Here is a 17,912-nt window from a genome sequence, read left to right as displayed (position 1 = left end):
AATCTTTTGTGGCTTTCCTCTTCAGTCCGTACATCATCGGAACCAGCAATCAGCCCGTCAAGATGACGGCCAATCACAGCCTGCACCTCAGCTTTAGGTCAGTCCAAAAAATTGAAATAAAAATAGAAAAAGGATTCTCCTGCTGATTGGCTTTCTCTGACATTGTTGCAATTCTCACCCATTTGACAGAGACAGTTTTTTATTTTTTTTATTCAAATTTAAACTGTGAGAAAAAAAACAAATAGCTATTTTTAATTTTTTTTAAATTATTTTTTACATTTTCATTTTCCTAATTTTAAAAAAAAAAGTGATAAAAGGGCAAAATATTTTTTTTAACTGGGGAAAACATGAATATCTATTAAAATATTGTTGTTTTCATTTCCCTAATAAAAACAAAGTTTGAAAAAAATCAATAAAGTTTGTTTTTTGATTTATATATATTTTGGTTAAACTTGGAAAAACATAACTACCTATTAAGATGTTTATTTATTTAATTTTTTAATCTTCCAATTTCTTTCTTGATTAACAACTTTAAGAAATGTCCCAAAAAGGACAGGCCTTTTTTTCCTATTTCATTTTACCCCCCCCCCCCCCCCCCAAAAAAAAAATACAAATGCTAAAGCATGACTATTTATTGACTTGAATGATTATTTTTTTCTCTTCCCTCAGAATGGTGACCTTCTCCAACAACGTGGAGCCCGCCAACGGTTTCCTGGCGCGCTACCTGCACCGGAAGCTGATGGAGTCCGAGGACGAGCCCAACCTGACCGACGAGGACCTGGTGCGGGTTCTGGATTGGCTCCCCGAGCTGTGGTACCACCTGCACGCCTTCCTGGAAAAGCACAGCACCTCGGACTTCCTCATCGGTTTGTCGGAATGATTTCCGGGCCCGCCGGTTCGAGATTTCCGGGCCCCGCTGGCTCTGACGTTTGCCCCGCCCCCTTTCCCCGCAGGGCCCTGCTTCTTCCTGTCCTGTCCGGTGACGGTGGACGAGTTCCGCTCGTGGTTCATCGACCTTTGGAACCATTCCATCATTCCTTACTTGCAAGAGGGCGCCAAGGACGGCATCAAGGTGAGCCACCCGCCTTCTTCTCGCTAGTAGCCCTCTTTATCTACTCAAACTCATTTCAGGGACACTTTTAGCATTCATAGGGGGTGCTGGAGCCTATCCCAGCTGACTAGGCTCACCTTGAATAGGCGACCAGCCCATCGCGGGGCACCAGGAGGCGACCGTTCGCTCATAGCTAGGAGCAATTTAGCCTACAATTAGCCTAGCATTCATGTTTTGGGATGTGGGAGGAAACCGGAGTACCCGGAGAAAAGCCACGTAAGCCAAGCTGGGGAGAACATGCAAATTCACAAAACACTGAGGACCCCCTTGGGATCGAACCCTCCACCCCGGAACGCGCTAACCACTCGATGTTTAGCAAACCTATGAATTCATCCTCCATTTTGATTTCCCTCAATTTTACGACTGTTTTTTTTTACCTACGGAAAAAAAAAATGCAGCTAAGTGCGAGTCAAACTTGTCAACATGTGATGTCAGAGCTGCCACTAAGATCAGAAAATATGAAAATTGTCCTTACTCGCTACGAAATATGATTTCTGACGTTTGCCAACTCTGCGGTACGCAATCATTACGTTTACCGCGGTGTCCTAGTGGTTAGCACGTCTGCCTTAGCATTCTTAGATTGGGGTTCAATACCCGCCCGGTGTCCTAGTGGTTAGCACGTCTGCCTTAGCGTTCTGAGATCGGGGTTCAATACCCACCCGTCGGCTTCCCATCTCCCTGGTGGCTTTTCTCCGGTTTCCAACGGGGTTTTCCGCTCTCCCGCCCAGTTCCACGGGCAGAAATCCGTGTGGGAGGACCCCGTGGAGTGGGTGAGGGGCACCCTGCCTTGGCCCTCCGCCCAGCAGGACCAGGCCAAACTGTCCCACCTGCCGCCCCCCAGCGTGGCCTCCGGCAGTCCCGGTCAGGCCGGCGAGGAAAAGTCCCGCAAGGAGACCACGCCCGGCTCGGTGGAATCGGATCCGTTGGTAAGTCACGTGACCTTCCCTTCCAGCCTGCTCACTCAAATGAGCGAGCTAAAAGGGGCGGGGCTTGTGTCTCCCCTTGCTTTCAGATGGCCATGCTTTTGAAACTTCAAGAGGCCGCCGATTACATCGAATCCCCAGATAAAGACGACCCCGGCCTGCCCAGGCCGTGAACGCACGGACGGACTGGTTCACGCTTGAAGAAAAGAAAAGAAAAACAAAAAACAACCCCAAAAAACGCCAAGTTATCCCCGCCCCCCCAAAAAGTCATTGTTCCTCGTCTGCTGTAATGACTGTGGTATTGTGCATCCGGGAAGTCTTCCAGGTGAAAAAAAGGTTCCCGTCCCCTGTCTTACCTACACATGGTATTTCCCCCAAATCAATTGACGGGGTCCCGGTTTTAGGAAAGGGGTTCCCTTCCTCGGGTGGCTAACGTGAGTCGGAACACATTTTCGATGCTAATTCCGTTCGAATGAGCGTTTTAAGTCAATTGTGAGACGGTGAAATTGGAACTGCCTTTAACGGAGACGGCCTTGTTTTTGTTTTTGTGTTTTTTGGGTCCATTCACCACCTTTTTGTCCTCATTAGATTGGTGCTAATAGTTGACAAACACTCCAGGTCAATCACCAACCAACCAGCACCACTCGCCGAACAAGTCGTCCACTCAAGAGGTAAAAAATATATATCTATACTCTATAAAAATCAAATTTTAAAAAAGTATGACAGCGTCCGTCTCTTAAAGCCAAATGTTCGGAATTATGCAATCCCCTGACTGTCCAGCAGGAGCAGGTGAAAAAAAAACATGCCTTAAAGAACCCAAAACCGGTGCTTACGTCAGCTTAGCTCCTCCGCTAGTCCGCTAATTTTCACTTCGCTAACCCGGAAATGTTGCTGTCATACTTTTTTCGAAAAAAAATCTCCTTCCGCGAGTCTTCTAGCACTCATTAAATAGTTTACAACAGGTCATAGCACCACTGCTGCCATGTAGCATGTTCTTCCTTATTAGTTTGAGTCCACTTTCTTAAAAAGCCGACACCAGGCGTATTAGCGCCACACAGAATATTTTTGTTTCATTTTTATAGCAGGATATACAATTCTATGGAATATTGCTGGGGCCCTAAGGTTGAGCCTTGAGGTACTCCTTGGGCAAAACATTCCCCAAATTGCTTGTGAGGCCTTGCCATGTGTAGAAAGAAAATATTTATGCATTATAGCCATATTTTTAGCGGTCACTTATGAGTTGAAAAAATCGCAAATTCAGCCTTATTTTATAAGTTGCCATTTTTGGTTAAAAAAACATCGAATAAAGATAAGCGCAGATCAGTTCATCTTTTTAAACCAAGTGCAACCACAGAATTAAAATGCACTTTAAGGATGAAAATGGGCAAAGTATGGGACTTTATTTTGATGGATTTGTGATCAAAATATGGTCTATCATTTTTAAGTCACTTCTTGTATTGTTTCATCATACCTTTAACTATAGAAACTTTGATTTTTCTTTTTTTTCCAGTTTCTGTGTGGCTCTAATAACCTCCTAGCCGAATGATTATTCCCGTAGCCGACATCTGAAAGCGTAGTTCCGATTCCCGCCTGTAGGTGCGCATGATTGTAACGGTCCCCAAAAAAGCAACTAAAATGTAACAGCGTAAATAAGACAGCCAATGAGAATGACTTTAAAGCTACCTACACCCACTTCAACACCCCATCGCCCAATAACAGCGAGAGAATCTTTTAAAAAATTAAAAATGTTGCATCGTAATGACATTTAGTGTTTTTAACGTCCTTTGCCGAATTGTCATGCAACAATTCAGGGTAGGGTGGCCAGATTGTTCAAGTTGCCAGATTGATTTTTTTTATTTTATTTCTATTTTTGGGGAGATATGTGAGACATTGTACCGTGTACTTTATATGAACATGTAACGGAATCGGCCAATGGCTAAAGAGTAAGAAAGATTGAACACTTTTTAAGGTGCTTAATGTATTTATTATTTGTGTGTGTGTGTGTGTGTGTGCGTAAAATATAGATTGTCCCTAAAAGAGACTGTATTATGCCAAGCGGAGTGCACACGTACGAGCCAATAGAATACAACCTGTCGGAATATACTTTTCGATATGTCGTTTGATCAAAAAAATGATTTTCGATTTTTAAACGTCCGATTCTTCTCGAGCGTTATCGTTTCCTAAAGAATCGTTAAGGTATCGTCACGAAAAACGGAGCCAAATTGTAAATTGGGCTTGACTCGTACGTGCGTTCCCCGCTTTAACTTAAAATTAACGCCGAAATAACTTTACGTGTACTTCAATAAAATGAATGTCCAATCTAGTCTGCGATAAACGATACGCGTCCAAACGCTGGCTTGCTTGCGAATCGCCAACTCGGATCGGTCCACGTCGCTTTCCGAGTCATTGCGCCGATGAGTTTCTCCTAAAAAAAAAAAATGGCGTTTGAACCAAAGTTTTGTAAATAAGTCGCGGGAAAAATAAGATAGGATTGGTTTTATGAACGGTCGCCGCCACTCGGCTAACTCGGGATTTGCCGGGCGTTCCGTTTGGGAATTCGGGTGCGAAAGGATAACTGGGTGAGCCTTAAAACCGTGGTTCGGTCGGGGGCGTTGTCATGGAAACAGGGTAAATAGAGCAGGTCTTGAAAAAAAAAATGGCGCTAGGTCATCTCCCGTTTGAAATTGAACACAAACAGTTGGAAGGAAAAGCACACGGGTGCGCCCCCAAAAACTGGTCTTGTTTTTCGGAAAAAGTCGTCCACTAAATATGGGAAGGAAAAAACGATTGGTCGAGGGTTGGTCTGTGTTGTAAATGCATGTAAACTTGCTAGTAGCGACCATTCCTTTCTTTGTGCCACTCCGATATTTGATTTCTTCTTTTTTCTTCTTCTTTTTTAAGAGTCCTTTGTAAAGGTTCGATTTTGTACGAAATGTGGGTGTAAAGATTGTAAATACGGCAGCGTTACGGATGCACGGCCCAGGAAACAATTCCACTGAATTTCAAATTAAAATCCAAATCAAAATGGCCTCCGCGTCCGAGCGAGCGAGCGAGCGAAAACATCGTAAAGTCATCGTACAACCTGCCACTGTTTGTTCAAATCAATAAAATACATGTTTTATTTCAGCCACAGCTTCTTTTGGCTTCCTTTATATATATTTTTTTCAGATGCAATCGACTTATTTATTCATAATATGGAAGTTTTATTGTTTTGACTTGGTGGTTTGATTGCGAAAAAATATTTTCCTATTGTATAATAGGTCTTTCTAAAAGCTTTTTTTCATTGAGTAATTAGTAAATAACTATTTTAAAAGTGGCAATAGGGAATTATTTTTGGTGCAATTTGGCAAATTTACATTTTTAATACATGTTATTGACTATTTAATAACTTCAAACAATTAGTATTTAAAAAAAACATTCAGAATATATATTTTATTTCAAATTATTAATGTATAATGTAAAAATATTTGTCATTATTTCAATATATCTTTATTGAGTAAATTGCTTAATTAATCCATGATAAGTATTTTAAATGTATACTATTGTACGACTTGACTTTTTCAATACCAAAAATGGCCCGCGAACCAACCCGAGTCTGACACCCATTGTGCTAGGCTAATTGTATGCTAAATTGCCCCTAGCTACAATTGCTTGTCCTTTTTCTCCTCATGCCCTACGATGGGCTGGCCAATCAAGGTATCCCCCGACTCGAGTGAGCTGGGATAGGCTCCGGCACCCCCGCAACCCGTGTGAAGACACGGTTCACAAAACGACCGATTCTTTACTTCCTAAATGTTTGTTCCATTTGTGGCCTGGCGCTTGTCTGGGCTATAAATTGCGTCCAGCTCCTGTCCATTCCCGCCCATTCCAAAGGGGGCGTGGCCTGCCCCCGAGTATATAAGCCCTCCTCCCCAGTGCGCACGCCGGCACTTTTCAGTTTCATTTCAGGACTTCAATTACTGTGGCGTTTGGGAATTAGCCGCCAGTCAGCATGCCGACCAAGCCAATGCCCATCAAGAAGAAACCCAGCGTCAAAAAGGTGGAAAAGGTGGCGCCGGCCCCCACGCCGGCCCCCGAGCCGGCCCCCGTGGCGGCCCCTGAGCCGGTCCCGGAACCCGCTCCGATCGTGGAGGCCCCCCCGGCAGAGGCGCCTCCCGCCCAAGCGGAGGCCGTCCCCCCCACTGAGGACGGCGAGGCCCCCGCGACCCCTCCAGCCGAAGGGGGTCAAGCTGCCCCGGCAGATGGTAAGAACTCCCACTCACTTCAATATTTGTATGATTTTTTTTTTTTTCTCCATCGTAACGGAACCCCAATGACGTACAATTCAATGTTTTGAAAGCTAAAACTCGGTCAATTTAAAAGGTCAATTTAGGGAATTAAAATGTCCAAGTTGGACAGACGGCATCAAACGTCCAATCCGGTTTGACGTCAACGGTAGCTAAACTATGGATCGTCAATAAACATTATTACAACTACATTTTCAGCCTTTGTCACCAGCTTTGAATAAAAATAGGTGCCGTCATCTTTTTTTAAATGTAATTTTTATTTAAAAAATAATGAATTTAAAAAAATAATCTGTACATTTTTTATTTATTTGCAAATTTGATGTATTCAAAAAGAGGGGGGATCATTAAAGCTTTCATTTTGGATTCAATTTAAAAACAAAAGTGCCAATACTGTTTTTATTTTTTGGACTTTTATTCATTTTCCGAAGCGCCGATCCTCACCAGGGTCGCCAGGGGTGCTAGAGGCGATCCCAGCTAACTAGGCACCAGGCGGGGGAAACCCAATCACATTCAATTGTGAAATATATCATTTTACTTTGCAATATTGAAGCATTTTTCCCTGGTTTGGCAGCATTAGGCTAGGCTAAAACGGGATGAATTGATTTTATAATTTTTTGGATTTTACAAAACCTCCACGAATATGAATTCATTAGATCGCATTTGTCACTTGAGCATCATTAAAAATAAAAGTGGGAGCAGTCATAACACCTCGCCAGATGCTGCGTCTTGGATTACCAACACCTGCCCGCCCCCAGCAGACGCTCATTTTTCCCCCACATTTGAACGTTTATTAATAGCGACACTGCAAAAAGCCACCAAGATGAAACGTCTTAAATAAAGTTAGAATTTTCGAAAGCCCTCAGTGGCATCTTTGCTTACTTTTAAAAATAGCTACGCATCAAAAAGCATTGGTTGAATACAAAAAATAATCCTAAAAATAGATATAAAATGAGTTTTTTTTTTTTTCCTGTCCCATTCAGCTCATTAGACAATGGGAAATTTTCTTTATATGCTAAACAGGTTTAATCTGCCACATGGGAATTTAGTGTACTCACATTGTAGTTGCTTTTTATTATATTGTTTATTCAGAGAATACAAAAAGTAATAATAAAAAAAGTTTTTTTGTTGTTTAATTTGCTTTTTCTGTTGTTTTTGTTCTTTAATTTGTTTTCCTGTGCCAGTCAGCTAATTAGACAATGATGTCTTGATATGCTAAACACTTTTAATGTGCCGCATGGGAGTTTCGTAGTTGCTTATTATTGTGTTGTTTATTAAGAGAAAGCAGCTAGAAATCAAATGTTTTTTACAGTGAAAAACAAAGAGCAATAGTGCTAGAAATACGTTAAATAAAAGACTTCATTATACATGGTAAATACATGCTACCTAATACAAGTAGCTTTCCCGCCTAGCGCCTGCGACCCTTTGGAGGATAGGGGCATCAAAAATGAATTTAAAAAACAAATGATCAGTAATTTTAGTTCATTTTGATGTGAATTTTGGTTCCAGAATTTTCCCATTTTGAATGTTTGGCTTTCAGGTGAAGCCGGCGAAGCCCCCGAGCCCGAAGAACCCAAAGCACCCAGCCCACCTCCGCCTCCGCCCAAAGGTAACAAACACTTCAAGACATTTACACCTTTCCGTGCTTTTCCAGACAGGGGTGATGGAGCGTTGTCGGTTATTGCGCGGTACACGGTCGATTGGTCGTCGATCTTTTGGTCGCCCAGAAGGTTGTTGATAAATACCATTTAAATGGTTGCTCAAAATCCCTAAATCCAAACTGCCAATGACTATTTAGTCATACTTAATGCCCTATTAATTATTAGGCTAAAGAAAAGCTCCAAATTTGCCGGACTTTGATTGTGTTTTGTTGGAGAACTTGTTAAGACCCTGACGGACTGACGTGGCTTCTTAAAGGGACAGCAACGCATGTACATACAAACTCTTATACTACACTCACACGTCGGCTCAGTGAAACTGCTCATGGCCATTGTTGGCTTTTGTTGATGCGTAGAACGTCTTGTTTTACCTTGTTTTGTCGCCGGTCTTTTGGTCGCCGGTCATATTGGTCGCTGATCTTTTGGTCGTCGCGCGTTGTCGCTGTCCGGGCGACCAAAAGACCGCGACCAAAAGACCGCGACCAAAAGACCGCGACCAAAAGACCGCGACCAAAAGACCGCGACCAAAAGACCGACGACCAAAAGACGGCGACCAAAAGACCGGCGACCAATCGACCGCACACGTTATTGCGCGCCATAAATCTGGATCTGCCCGGGCTAGCCTCTGCTAGCTAAGCCACTCAGGGTGGTCCTTAAAGCACTTGTGCCATGCCACGACTCTCCGCAGAGCCCACCAGCGCCCCCTTGGATCTCTTCATCGAGGACAAGAACGACACTTCGGTGACCATCATCTGGAGCCAACCGGAGGTGGTCGGCTCTTCCGGCCTGGACGGCTACGTCGTCGAGCTGTGCCAGGACGGAAGTGAGTGGGCGCCGGCGCGCGGGGGCGGGGCGGGGTCGCCCCTTTTCTAGTCCCCGACTAAATCCGACGCCGGTCCTCCTAGCCGAAGACTGGAAGGCGGTCAACGGTGAGCCGCAGAAGTCCTGCCGCTACATGATCAAGAACCTGACCACCGGCGACAGGCTGAAAATCCGAGTGGTCGCCGTCAACGCCGGTGGACGAAGTCCCCCCGTCGCCCTCCCCGAGGCCGTCCTGGTCAAGGAGGTGGCCGGTAAGACAAAACAGGCCCTCATCATAAACACCGTCAACACACACATACAAAAAAACGTTAGTTACGACCTCATTCAAAGGTATCGAACCCGAGGCCCAGCGGCCAGATCTGCCGCAATATGGCGTCTGGAAAATATTTCAGGGTTGTATTTTTCCCCCCCTTCATGCTTTAAGATTATTTTATTTCACATAGCAAAGGGGCTCACAAAGAGACTAAGAATACATTCTAATAATAATCATCTTTTTTTTGTTTTTTGAACGGTTTGAAATGGTATTTTTGTAGTTTCTTCACGACGTCCGTTTACGGAAAATTAAATTAATAAATTAAAAGCGAAAGGAATTGGCTGTCTGCCAACTCGTCCTTGAGAATTTACTTTCCTACTTTTCAACGTAAAACAAAAGATGACAGGCCTGCAGAAACATTCCGCTGCAATAAAATGCTAATTATTAGCACTAGCTGTTAGCAAAAGAGCAGCGCAGAAAAAGCAGTAGAAGAAGAACATGTCACAGGTCACGGAAAGCCAACTTGACATCATTTAATGTTGCGATTTTGTGTTAAATAACCTCGGAAAGGAACATAAGACCAAGGCTTATTTTCGGATAAAACAAAAGAGGATTTATTCACGTTTTTGATTGACATACAGCACCATGATCTCGAATAGCAATGACTTTACAATTAAGGGAGTCATTTGATATCAACATTGAATTTCGACATGATGACGTCGGCAGGAGATTTGATTAGTTTACTTTGACACGTGGAGTGGAGTAATAACTCGTGCTGGGATTTCAAGCGAAGAAGCACCTGCTGCATTCCGTGTAGCAACATTTGGCGGAACCGTAAATAGCGCACGGGGGGGTTGGCACGTATACGGGAAGCTAGCAAACAAAAAAGTAGCCTTTAAAAACAGCCAGGGATTGCCCGCCCCCCCCCCCAAAAAAAATGACCGTCCACGTCGGGTGGCCTCATCGCGTTGCTTAGAGCAGATTAACCGGGCGGAAAAATGGCCGAAGGAGACGTGAGATGCCTTACAAAATGGCGCTTTTGCGTAAGATTTGCTGTCACTTGAGAGCATTCCAAAGCCGTCCCTCCCCCCGCCAGGGCAAGCCAAAAGTTTCCTCACCCGCTGACCCCGACTGACCCCCGCCCGGGCAAACATGTTAATGACGGCCCGGCTATTTTTCCGCGGCTTTGTGGCCATTTTGAAGGAAATCATACATAAAAAGTGTTTTTTGTTTGTTAGTTTCCTCGTCATTCATTTGGTTTCCACATTGTAATGTACGTTATTTTGGAACAAAGGGTTGCGGGGGGTGCTGGAGCCTACCCAGCTCACTATAGCCCAAATGGGTGTCCAGCCAATCTCAGTCGACAAACGACCAATCACTAGCTAAGGACAGGTTAGCCTACAGTTAGCCTAGCGTGCTTGTTTTTGGGAATTTACGTTATTTTGGAACAAAAAGTAAGATATATTAATTCATTTCCACAACTGCTTATTGTCGCAAGGGTCACGGGGGGTGCTGGAGCCTATCCTAGCTCACTATAGGCCCAATGGGTGTCCAGCCAATCTCAGTCGACAAACAACCAATCACTCATAGCAAGGGACAATTTAGCGTACGGTTAGCCTAGCTTGCTTGTTTTTGGGAGGTGGGAGGAAAGTGGAGTACCCGGAGAAAAGCCACGTAAGCCAAGCTGGGGAGAACATGCAAACTCCACACGGTGAAGACCAACCTGGGATCAAACCCTCGACCCTAGAACTGCGAGGCCGACGCGCTAACCACTAGCTAGCAAAAATGATTCCTAATGAAAAGCAATGTTTTTCTAATTGAAATATGGCATCCACATATGTGAACATAATAGGGACCAAAATGTTAATGAGCAATGTTTATGAGCAAAATGTGACGTAAACAAGACGAGTCTTTGTTTGTTTGTTTGTTTGTTTTTAAAATAGCAATTCTGGTCAAAGGATCGACTCGAATGTTAACGTGCTATTTTTCAGATCGTCCCAAGGTGCGCCTCCCCCGTTTCCTCAGGCAACGCTATGTGGCCAACGTCGGAGACAAGATCAACCTGACCGTCCCCTTCACGGTGAGCGACAAAAGCTGGCTAAAAGCGCCACCGGTGGCTAAAAGCGCCATCTTTGGTGATGACCCGTCCGTCCGTCTAGGGCACAGGTGTCAAAGTGGCGGCCCGGGGGCCAAATCTGGCCCACCGCATCATTTTGTGTGGCCCGGGAAAGTCGACTTTCTGTTTTAGGATCAAATTCAAATGAAGAGTATAGATGTATATTCAATTTCCTGATTTTCCCCCTTTCAAATCAATCATTGCCATTTTTTAATCCATTTTTTCTGTGTTTTTAGTTCAAAAATCATTTTGTAAAATCTAAAAATATATTTTAAAAAAGCTAAAATAAACATTGTTTTAGATTAGATCTCTAAAAAACTGAATATTCAGGGCTTTTGATCCAGTTCTTTTAATCCATTTATAATAAAAAAAAATCTAAATATCATATCTAAAATGGTCCGGCCCACGTGAAATCGAGTTGACGTTAAAGCGAATCAAACCGAGTCTGACACCCTTGGTGTACACTATCGATTGATTTATTTTATTTTATGGTGATAACAATTTTAGTATTGGTCCATATATAACTCACACTGGAGGATAAGGCACCCTGCCCTGTCTATTTTGGAGAAAATTTAAGAATTTTAAGTGCGCCTTATAGTCGTGAAAATACGGTAGTCTTTTATTTAACACGGGCTAGGCAAAATTTTAAAAAAGGGGTAAAAGTGAGTGCTTTGGTTTCAACTTCTAAAGAGCAAGCCTTTCCACAATACTAGTGTCCTGCAAGTGCAATCAGTGGATTGGCGTCAGGTGCTTCTCGTTTCAGCCCAACCCCCGCTCCTTCAAGTTTGTCAGTTCGGTCGCTGCTGGATGGTTAGAACAGGAAAAGCTGCCAAGCTGCCCCCACCCACCCTAACCCACCCCCGTTGGCCCAACCCCCGTTGATGCAACTTTGCCTGATATGTGTGTGCTGGATGACTTGCAAAACCAAAAGCTGCCATTGTATAAACTGTCAAAGCCAGTTCAAGACTTTTTTTTACCTACCTATTTCAAACGTGGGCCATAAAAGTGCAAACTTTTGACCATTGAAGAGAGAGTGAGCGAGTGCCTCAAAGAAATGGAAGCATTGGACATATGAAGGAAGAAGACATAGTGTCCTATTAGACTAGGCATTTATTTAACAGGGCTGGGGAAAATTTAAAAAAAAAGGGTAAAAGTGAGTGCTTTGGTTTCAACTTCTAAAGAGGAAACTGTCTGCAATACTAGTGTCCTGCAAGTGCAATCAGTGGATTGGTGTCAGGTGCTTCTCATTTCAGCCCAACCCCCGCTGGTTCAAGTTTGTCAGTCAGCTCGGTCGGTCGCTGCTGGATGCTTGAACCAAAAGCTGCCTCAAAGTTCAAATAAACAGTTTTATATCTATAAAAAAACGGAATATTTGGGGCTTTTGATCCAGTTCATATAATCAATTTATTTAAAAAAAAAATCCAAATATTCTATCTAAAATGGTCCGCCCCACATGAAATGGAGTTGCGGCCCGCCAACCAACGTGAGTTTGCCACCCTTCTTGGTGTAGGGCAAACCCCAACCCGTGGTGAGCTGGAGCAAAGACGGGCAGCCGCCGGACAAACGGCGCGTCAACGTCCGCAGCACGGATCGGGACAGCATCCTCTTCATCCGAGCGGCCGAGAGGGACGACTCGGGCGTGTACGAGATGACCGTCAAAGTGGACGACTTTGAGGACAAGGCCTCGCTCACCTTGCAGATCGTCGGTAGGTGTCGCCGTCCCGGATGGGTCGGCGCTTTCCCCCCGACCCCGTTCGCCCTCCCACGGGCGCTCTTCCCACAGAGCTTCCCGGACCTCCGGCCGGCGTCAAGATCGCGGACACGTGGGGCTTTAACGTGGCCTTGGAGTGGAGCGCGCCCAAAGACAACGGCAACACGGAAATCACGGGCTACACCGTCCAGAAGGCCGACAAGAAGACCGGCGTAAGAACCGTCGGAAGGGAGTCGGCTTGGAGCCGGCGCCGGGTCCTGACGCCGGTGTCCGCAGGATTGGTTCACGGTGATGGAGCACTACCACCGACTCAACGCCACCATCTCCGACCTGATCATGGGCAACACCTACAAATTCCGGGTGTTCGCGGAGAATAAGTGCGGCGTCAGCGAAGAGGCGGCCGTCACCAAAGACGAGGCCAAGATCGTCAAGCTGGGTAAGGTCCCGCCCGTTCACCCACGCTGGAGCCCATGCCAGTTAACTATGGGCAGAATAGGTGGACAGCCAATCGCAGGGCACAACGACACAAAGAACCAGGGGCAAATTTAGCCTACAATTAGCCCGTGACCGGACATTTCGTCAACGGATGCTTCGTCGACCGGACACTTTGTCACCAGACAATTCGCCTAACCTTAATCACTAACCTTAACCACTATTAAAGAAGACAAAGGAAATTCACATATTCTTTATTAAAGAAAATAAAACGGCAAAAACTTGCTTGACAACACAAACACATTAACATTTGGGCGTGTGCAAGTACGAAATGTGCTCGTCTCTAAACACACTACGCACGAAACTGTTCCTACGTTGAGCGCTCCAAAAAGGCAATACGTACTTAGTTTACAGCCGACCCCTGGTCTAGTTCTTTGGGAGAAAAACATGTGTCAGTAGGTCCAAAAGCTCCAGGTTGTAAAATGAGCCAATGGCTATCATTGGCGGTGCATTCCTCCCACAGGCATCGAGTCCAAAACCCCCGAGTACCAAGAGCACGACTTCAGCGAGGCGCCCAAATTCACCACCTCCTTGGCCAACCGGGCCACCACGGTGGGCTACAGCACCAAGCTCCTGTGCTCCGTCAGGGGATACCCCAGGGTACGCTACTCGGCCGCGTGTATTTAGCGCAAGGTCCAAACCTCTTCTTCTTCTTCTTCTTCCTCCTTCCTCGGCAGCCCAAGATCGAATGGCTGAAGAACCAGATGGTGATCGGCGACGACCCCAAATTCCGTCAGATCTGCGTGCAGGGCATCTGCTCGCTGGAGATCCGCAAGCCGGTGAGCTTCGACGGGGGCGTTTACACCTGCCGGGCCAAGAACAACCAGGGCGAGGTCATGGTCAGCTGCAAGCTGGAAGTCCGACGTGAGTCCAAACACGTCGGGAGACTCTTCTCTTTTGGGGGGGGCCGGGCGAGACTGACCGGATGTCTTTCCTCCAATCAGAGCCAGTTATTGTAGAGGCAGAGAAGAAATAGGCCAATCTGCTTTCAGCCAGGTAAGAAATGGCAGAGAACTTTTTTTTTTTTGCAAGGACCAAAAACACAAGCTATTTATTGTCCACAACTTATGTCTGTTTAATAATAATAATAATAATAATTATTATTATTATTATTATTATTATTATTGTTATTATTATTATTATCATTATCATCAATATCATTATTATTAAACAGACATGATTTCTAAAATAATAATAATTATTATTATTATTAAACAGACATGATTTCTAAAATAATAATAATAATTATTATTATTAAACAGACCTGAGTTGTGGACAATAAATAGCCTGTGTTTTTGGTTCTTGCAAAAAATAAAAAATAAATAAAAATGTTCTCTGTATATTAAATATTATATTTTTGTAACACTTAAATAGACGCCATAGTTCAAAGAAACTGCCCGTGGATTTTTAAAAATCAGTTTTTAAACAAAAGAATATCATTGCAAAAGATGCGTTACTTTAAACAAATTTGTTTATCACTTCTTTTTAACATTAAACTTCCACTAGATTAGAAAGTTTTTTTTCAGATAAACATCTAGTACAGTGTAACATTTTTTTTTTAAATCCTAATAATTTATGCTACTTTAATCATGAAAGTAATTCTACTAAGTGGTATGTTAACTCATTTTTATGAAGCAAATGTAAAAATTGAACAGGAATATTGACTTTAGTTCAAGTTTTCCATCAAATCTTGAAAATTAAAAGGAGTTAATTTTCTCAGCATAGCTGCTCTATTTGTTATCTTTCATAAACAATTAAAAAAAACAGTCTCCCCTTTAAACTAAACGCAAAATGTTATTTCAAATCAATGGATATTTGTAGAAAAACAGCTTTTGGACATTATTTGAGAGAAAAATGTGCGACAAACGAATAGAAAAATGTGTCAAATAAGCCTTTTTGATTTGTCTGGATTTGCCAGAAACCAAAAAAAAAAATGCAATGTCTAATTGCATCCATAAAAACCTCCGTTGAAACTGACATCATACTTAATTTTCTAGTTTGAGTTTGATTTATTCCAACGACATAATCCACAAATTGAAAAGCCTTGCTGACGTTTTCCGTGACTGGGCAGACATTTTGGCAGCCTCCCCCCACGCTCTATTTTTTATTTTATTTTTTCTAAAGAGCATTTAGAGTGCGTTCTTTCCAGCCTCTTCAGTCGTAAAATACCTTCGGCTCACACCTGTTTACGCCTGCGCGTTCGATTCCCAAATTAGGAGTGGCGGGAGCCGGCGGAAGGTGGCGGACGCTTATAGCTCGGCCTAAAATTAGATTTTCCCTTCCAGAATCAACATCTTTTATTTCAATTGGCTTTTCTTTGGGTTACAGGAAGCTTCCCGATTCCCAAAGAGAACGTGTACAGTGCAAACGGCGGAGATGGTGATCGCCGTCCGCCGCGTCTTAACCATCCATGCGTGTCCAAATAAACATTGTCTGACCATTTTCCCAGCGTCTGGCAACCTTTTCTAACGGTGGTTCGAATTCCCGCCGGCGGCGGCGGCGGTGGTTTTTGGCCCATGTACGCCGGCTTAGTTTTGTAGGTTACGCGATCCCTCCTAAAACGAAAATCCCTGTCCGCTAATTCGAGAGCACGCGGGCACCATAAATTCACGGGATGGCTGCGAGGGCGCGCCGACGTTCGGCCGCCAACTCTCGCCGGCGAGTCGTGTCGGGCGGCCGTGCAGCTATGTGGCCGCGGAATTACAAGCATAGTGATGATCAGGACGTATGCCTGCCTGCGCCGCTTCAAATTGCCGTGCGAGTTAGAGAGGCGTGCTGGGCTGGATTTCAGGAAAGTTCTTTGGAAAATGGCCAAAATGGAGTTAGCCCACTGTTGCTCTCCGTAGTTTCATCTGTGATTGGTCACTGCAAAACTAACCCAGTTAAAAGTAATGAGATGTGTTCCCAATGACTGCTAGCCAATGAGTTAAAAATGGCCAAAGTGGAGTTAGCCCACGGTTAAATGGTGCTTGTAATCCCCCAAAATGGATTTGACGACTATTAGCATTAATGGACGCCAATGAGGTAAGAATGAAAAGATTGGAGTAAGGCCACTCTTGCTCACCGTGACCGGACGTTTGGTCGCCGGACGTTTGGTCGCCCGGGTGAATATAATTTTGAGAGCTGGTTTCAACAGTAGATATTTAGATATTAAACTTTCTCTCTCATGAATATAATTTTGAGAGCTGGTTTCAACAGTAAAATCTCCGTCATGTTGTCAAATGTCCGGCGACCAAACGTCCGGCGACCAAACGTCCGAGCAACCAAATGTCCGGCGACCAAACGTCCGGCGACCAAACGTCCAAGTACCCTTGCTCACTGTTCATCATTTTAGTCAACCATGCCCACTGCAAAACTAACCCAGTTAAAAGTAATGAGATGTCTTCCCAATGACTGCTAACCAATGGGTTAAAAATAGCCAAAGGGGAGTTAGCCCACTGTTGCTCTCTGTAGTTTCATCTGTGATCGCTCACTGCAAAACTAACCTAGTTAAAAGTGATGAGATGTCTTCCCAATGACTGCTAGCCCATGGGTTAAAAATGGCCTAAGTGGAGTTAGCCCACGGTTTCAAATTAGCTGAATTAGTAAACGGTCCTTGTAATCCCCCAAAATGGATTTGATGACTATTAGCATTAATGGACGCCAATGAGGTAAGAATGAAAAGATTGGAATAAGCCCACTCTTGCTCTCAGAAGCTTGATTGCTCACTGTTCACCCTTTTAGTCAACCGGACCCGACCTAGCTTAGCTTCCGTAAACCCAACTAGGACATGAGAGCTTATCATTTTAGCCAAACCAAACAATTAGCTGTTTAGTGCACATTTTTCATTGAGTTTGGCCCGCCGCAAATATAAAACTATATAAACCTACTTTGCACAACCTACTTCCGATAGTGGTCGCAGTCGGGCAAACATTGAATTCCAGTAAATATCTCCCCTCCTTTTAAAGCGCCTTCTTCACATTTCCACTTTTTTTTTCTTCAACCCCACATAAATGTGATTTGAAAGACGTCCCTATTTCCTTGTCCCCAGCGCACTTCTGAATTAGCCAGAATTCTCCAACCGCGTGACCTCGTTGCCAAACTTCGGCATCCGGGGAGCGAGCGCAAATAGCCCGAGAGCCTCTGACATCATTCTTTGTAGTCCTTTTCACCACGGACTACAAACATGGAGACACACCTCATATTTTGGCCTCGCCGTCCATCCCAAAACTGTCGATGTGATTCATTCGCCGGCCCCCAAAGAGTCGCCATTTCCCGGGCGCCGCCCTCAGAACGTGACCGCGAACAAACTGCAGAGCCACGTCCAATGTCTAAGAGGTCCTTGGCCTTCTTCCCGGGGGTGCTTTAATCCCCCTAATGGAGGAACTGGCAGTGGGAGCGAGCCACGCGTCATGATTCTTCAGACTTCAGGCGGAGTTGGACACATTGGAATACATTCCCTTTTGGTGGTTCTTCTTTGACGCCATTTCTCTTTCCTTTCGGTAAAAAAACTGCTTCGGCAAGTACTCTCCGTAAGGGCGTCTTCCATTTTTCTGTATTCCCC

At 44.3% G+C, this 17,912-nt stretch overlaps 2 protein-coding genes across 4 annotated transcripts in view; both read left to right on the top strand.

The window, feature by feature from the left end:
- The window catches only part of nav1b (neuron navigator 1b), a 33,069-nt gene extending 29,028 nt beyond the window's left edge, over window positions 1-4,041 (top strand). For all 3 annotated transcript variants that reach the window (XM_077604081.1, XM_077604080.1, XM_077604082.1), the window contains 5 exons: window positions 26-97; window positions 670-866; window positions 954-1,072; window positions 1,840-2,037; window positions 2,124-4,041. In XM_077604081.1, the coding sequence (XP_077460207.1) occupies window positions 26-97; window positions 670-866; window positions 954-1,072; window positions 1,840-2,037; window positions 2,124-2,207 (670 nt within the window). In that variant the 3' untranslated portion in view covers window positions 2,208-4,041. The remainder of the gene's footprint in view (window positions 1-25; window positions 98-669; window positions 867-953; window positions 1,073-1,839; window positions 2,038-2,123) is intronic.
- A 1,944-nt stretch (window positions 4,042-5,985) lies between these two features.
- Window positions 5,986-15,771, top strand: mybphb (myosin binding protein Hb). Its single transcript, XM_077604088.1, has 12 exons — window positions 5,986-6,278; window positions 7,858-7,926; window positions 8,664-8,798; window positions 8,881-9,048; window positions 11,042-11,130; window positions 12,677-12,872; window positions 12,950-13,089; window positions 13,154-13,313; window positions 13,833-13,969; window positions 14,047-14,233; window positions 14,314-14,365; window positions 15,698-15,771. The coding sequence occupies exons 1-11, from the start codon at window positions 6,026-6,028 to the stop codon at window positions 14,343-14,345; spliced, it is 1,566 nt and encodes a 521-aa protein (XP_077460214.1). The 5' UTR covers window positions 5,986-6,025; the 3' UTR covers window positions 14,346-14,365; window positions 15,698-15,771.
- Window positions 15,772-17,912: the final 2,141 nt, after the last annotated feature.

The sequence above is a fragment of the Stigmatopora argus genome, chromosome 6 (assembly GCF_051989625.1).
Source record: "Stigmatopora argus isolate UIUO_Sarg chromosome 6, RoL_Sarg_1.0, whole genome shotgun sequence".
NCBI classification, from domain to species: domain Eukaryota; kingdom Metazoa; phylum Chordata; class Actinopteri; order Syngnathiformes; family Syngnathidae; genus Stigmatopora; species Stigmatopora argus.
This window is presented reverse-complemented; position numbering and strand designations above follow the sequence as displayed.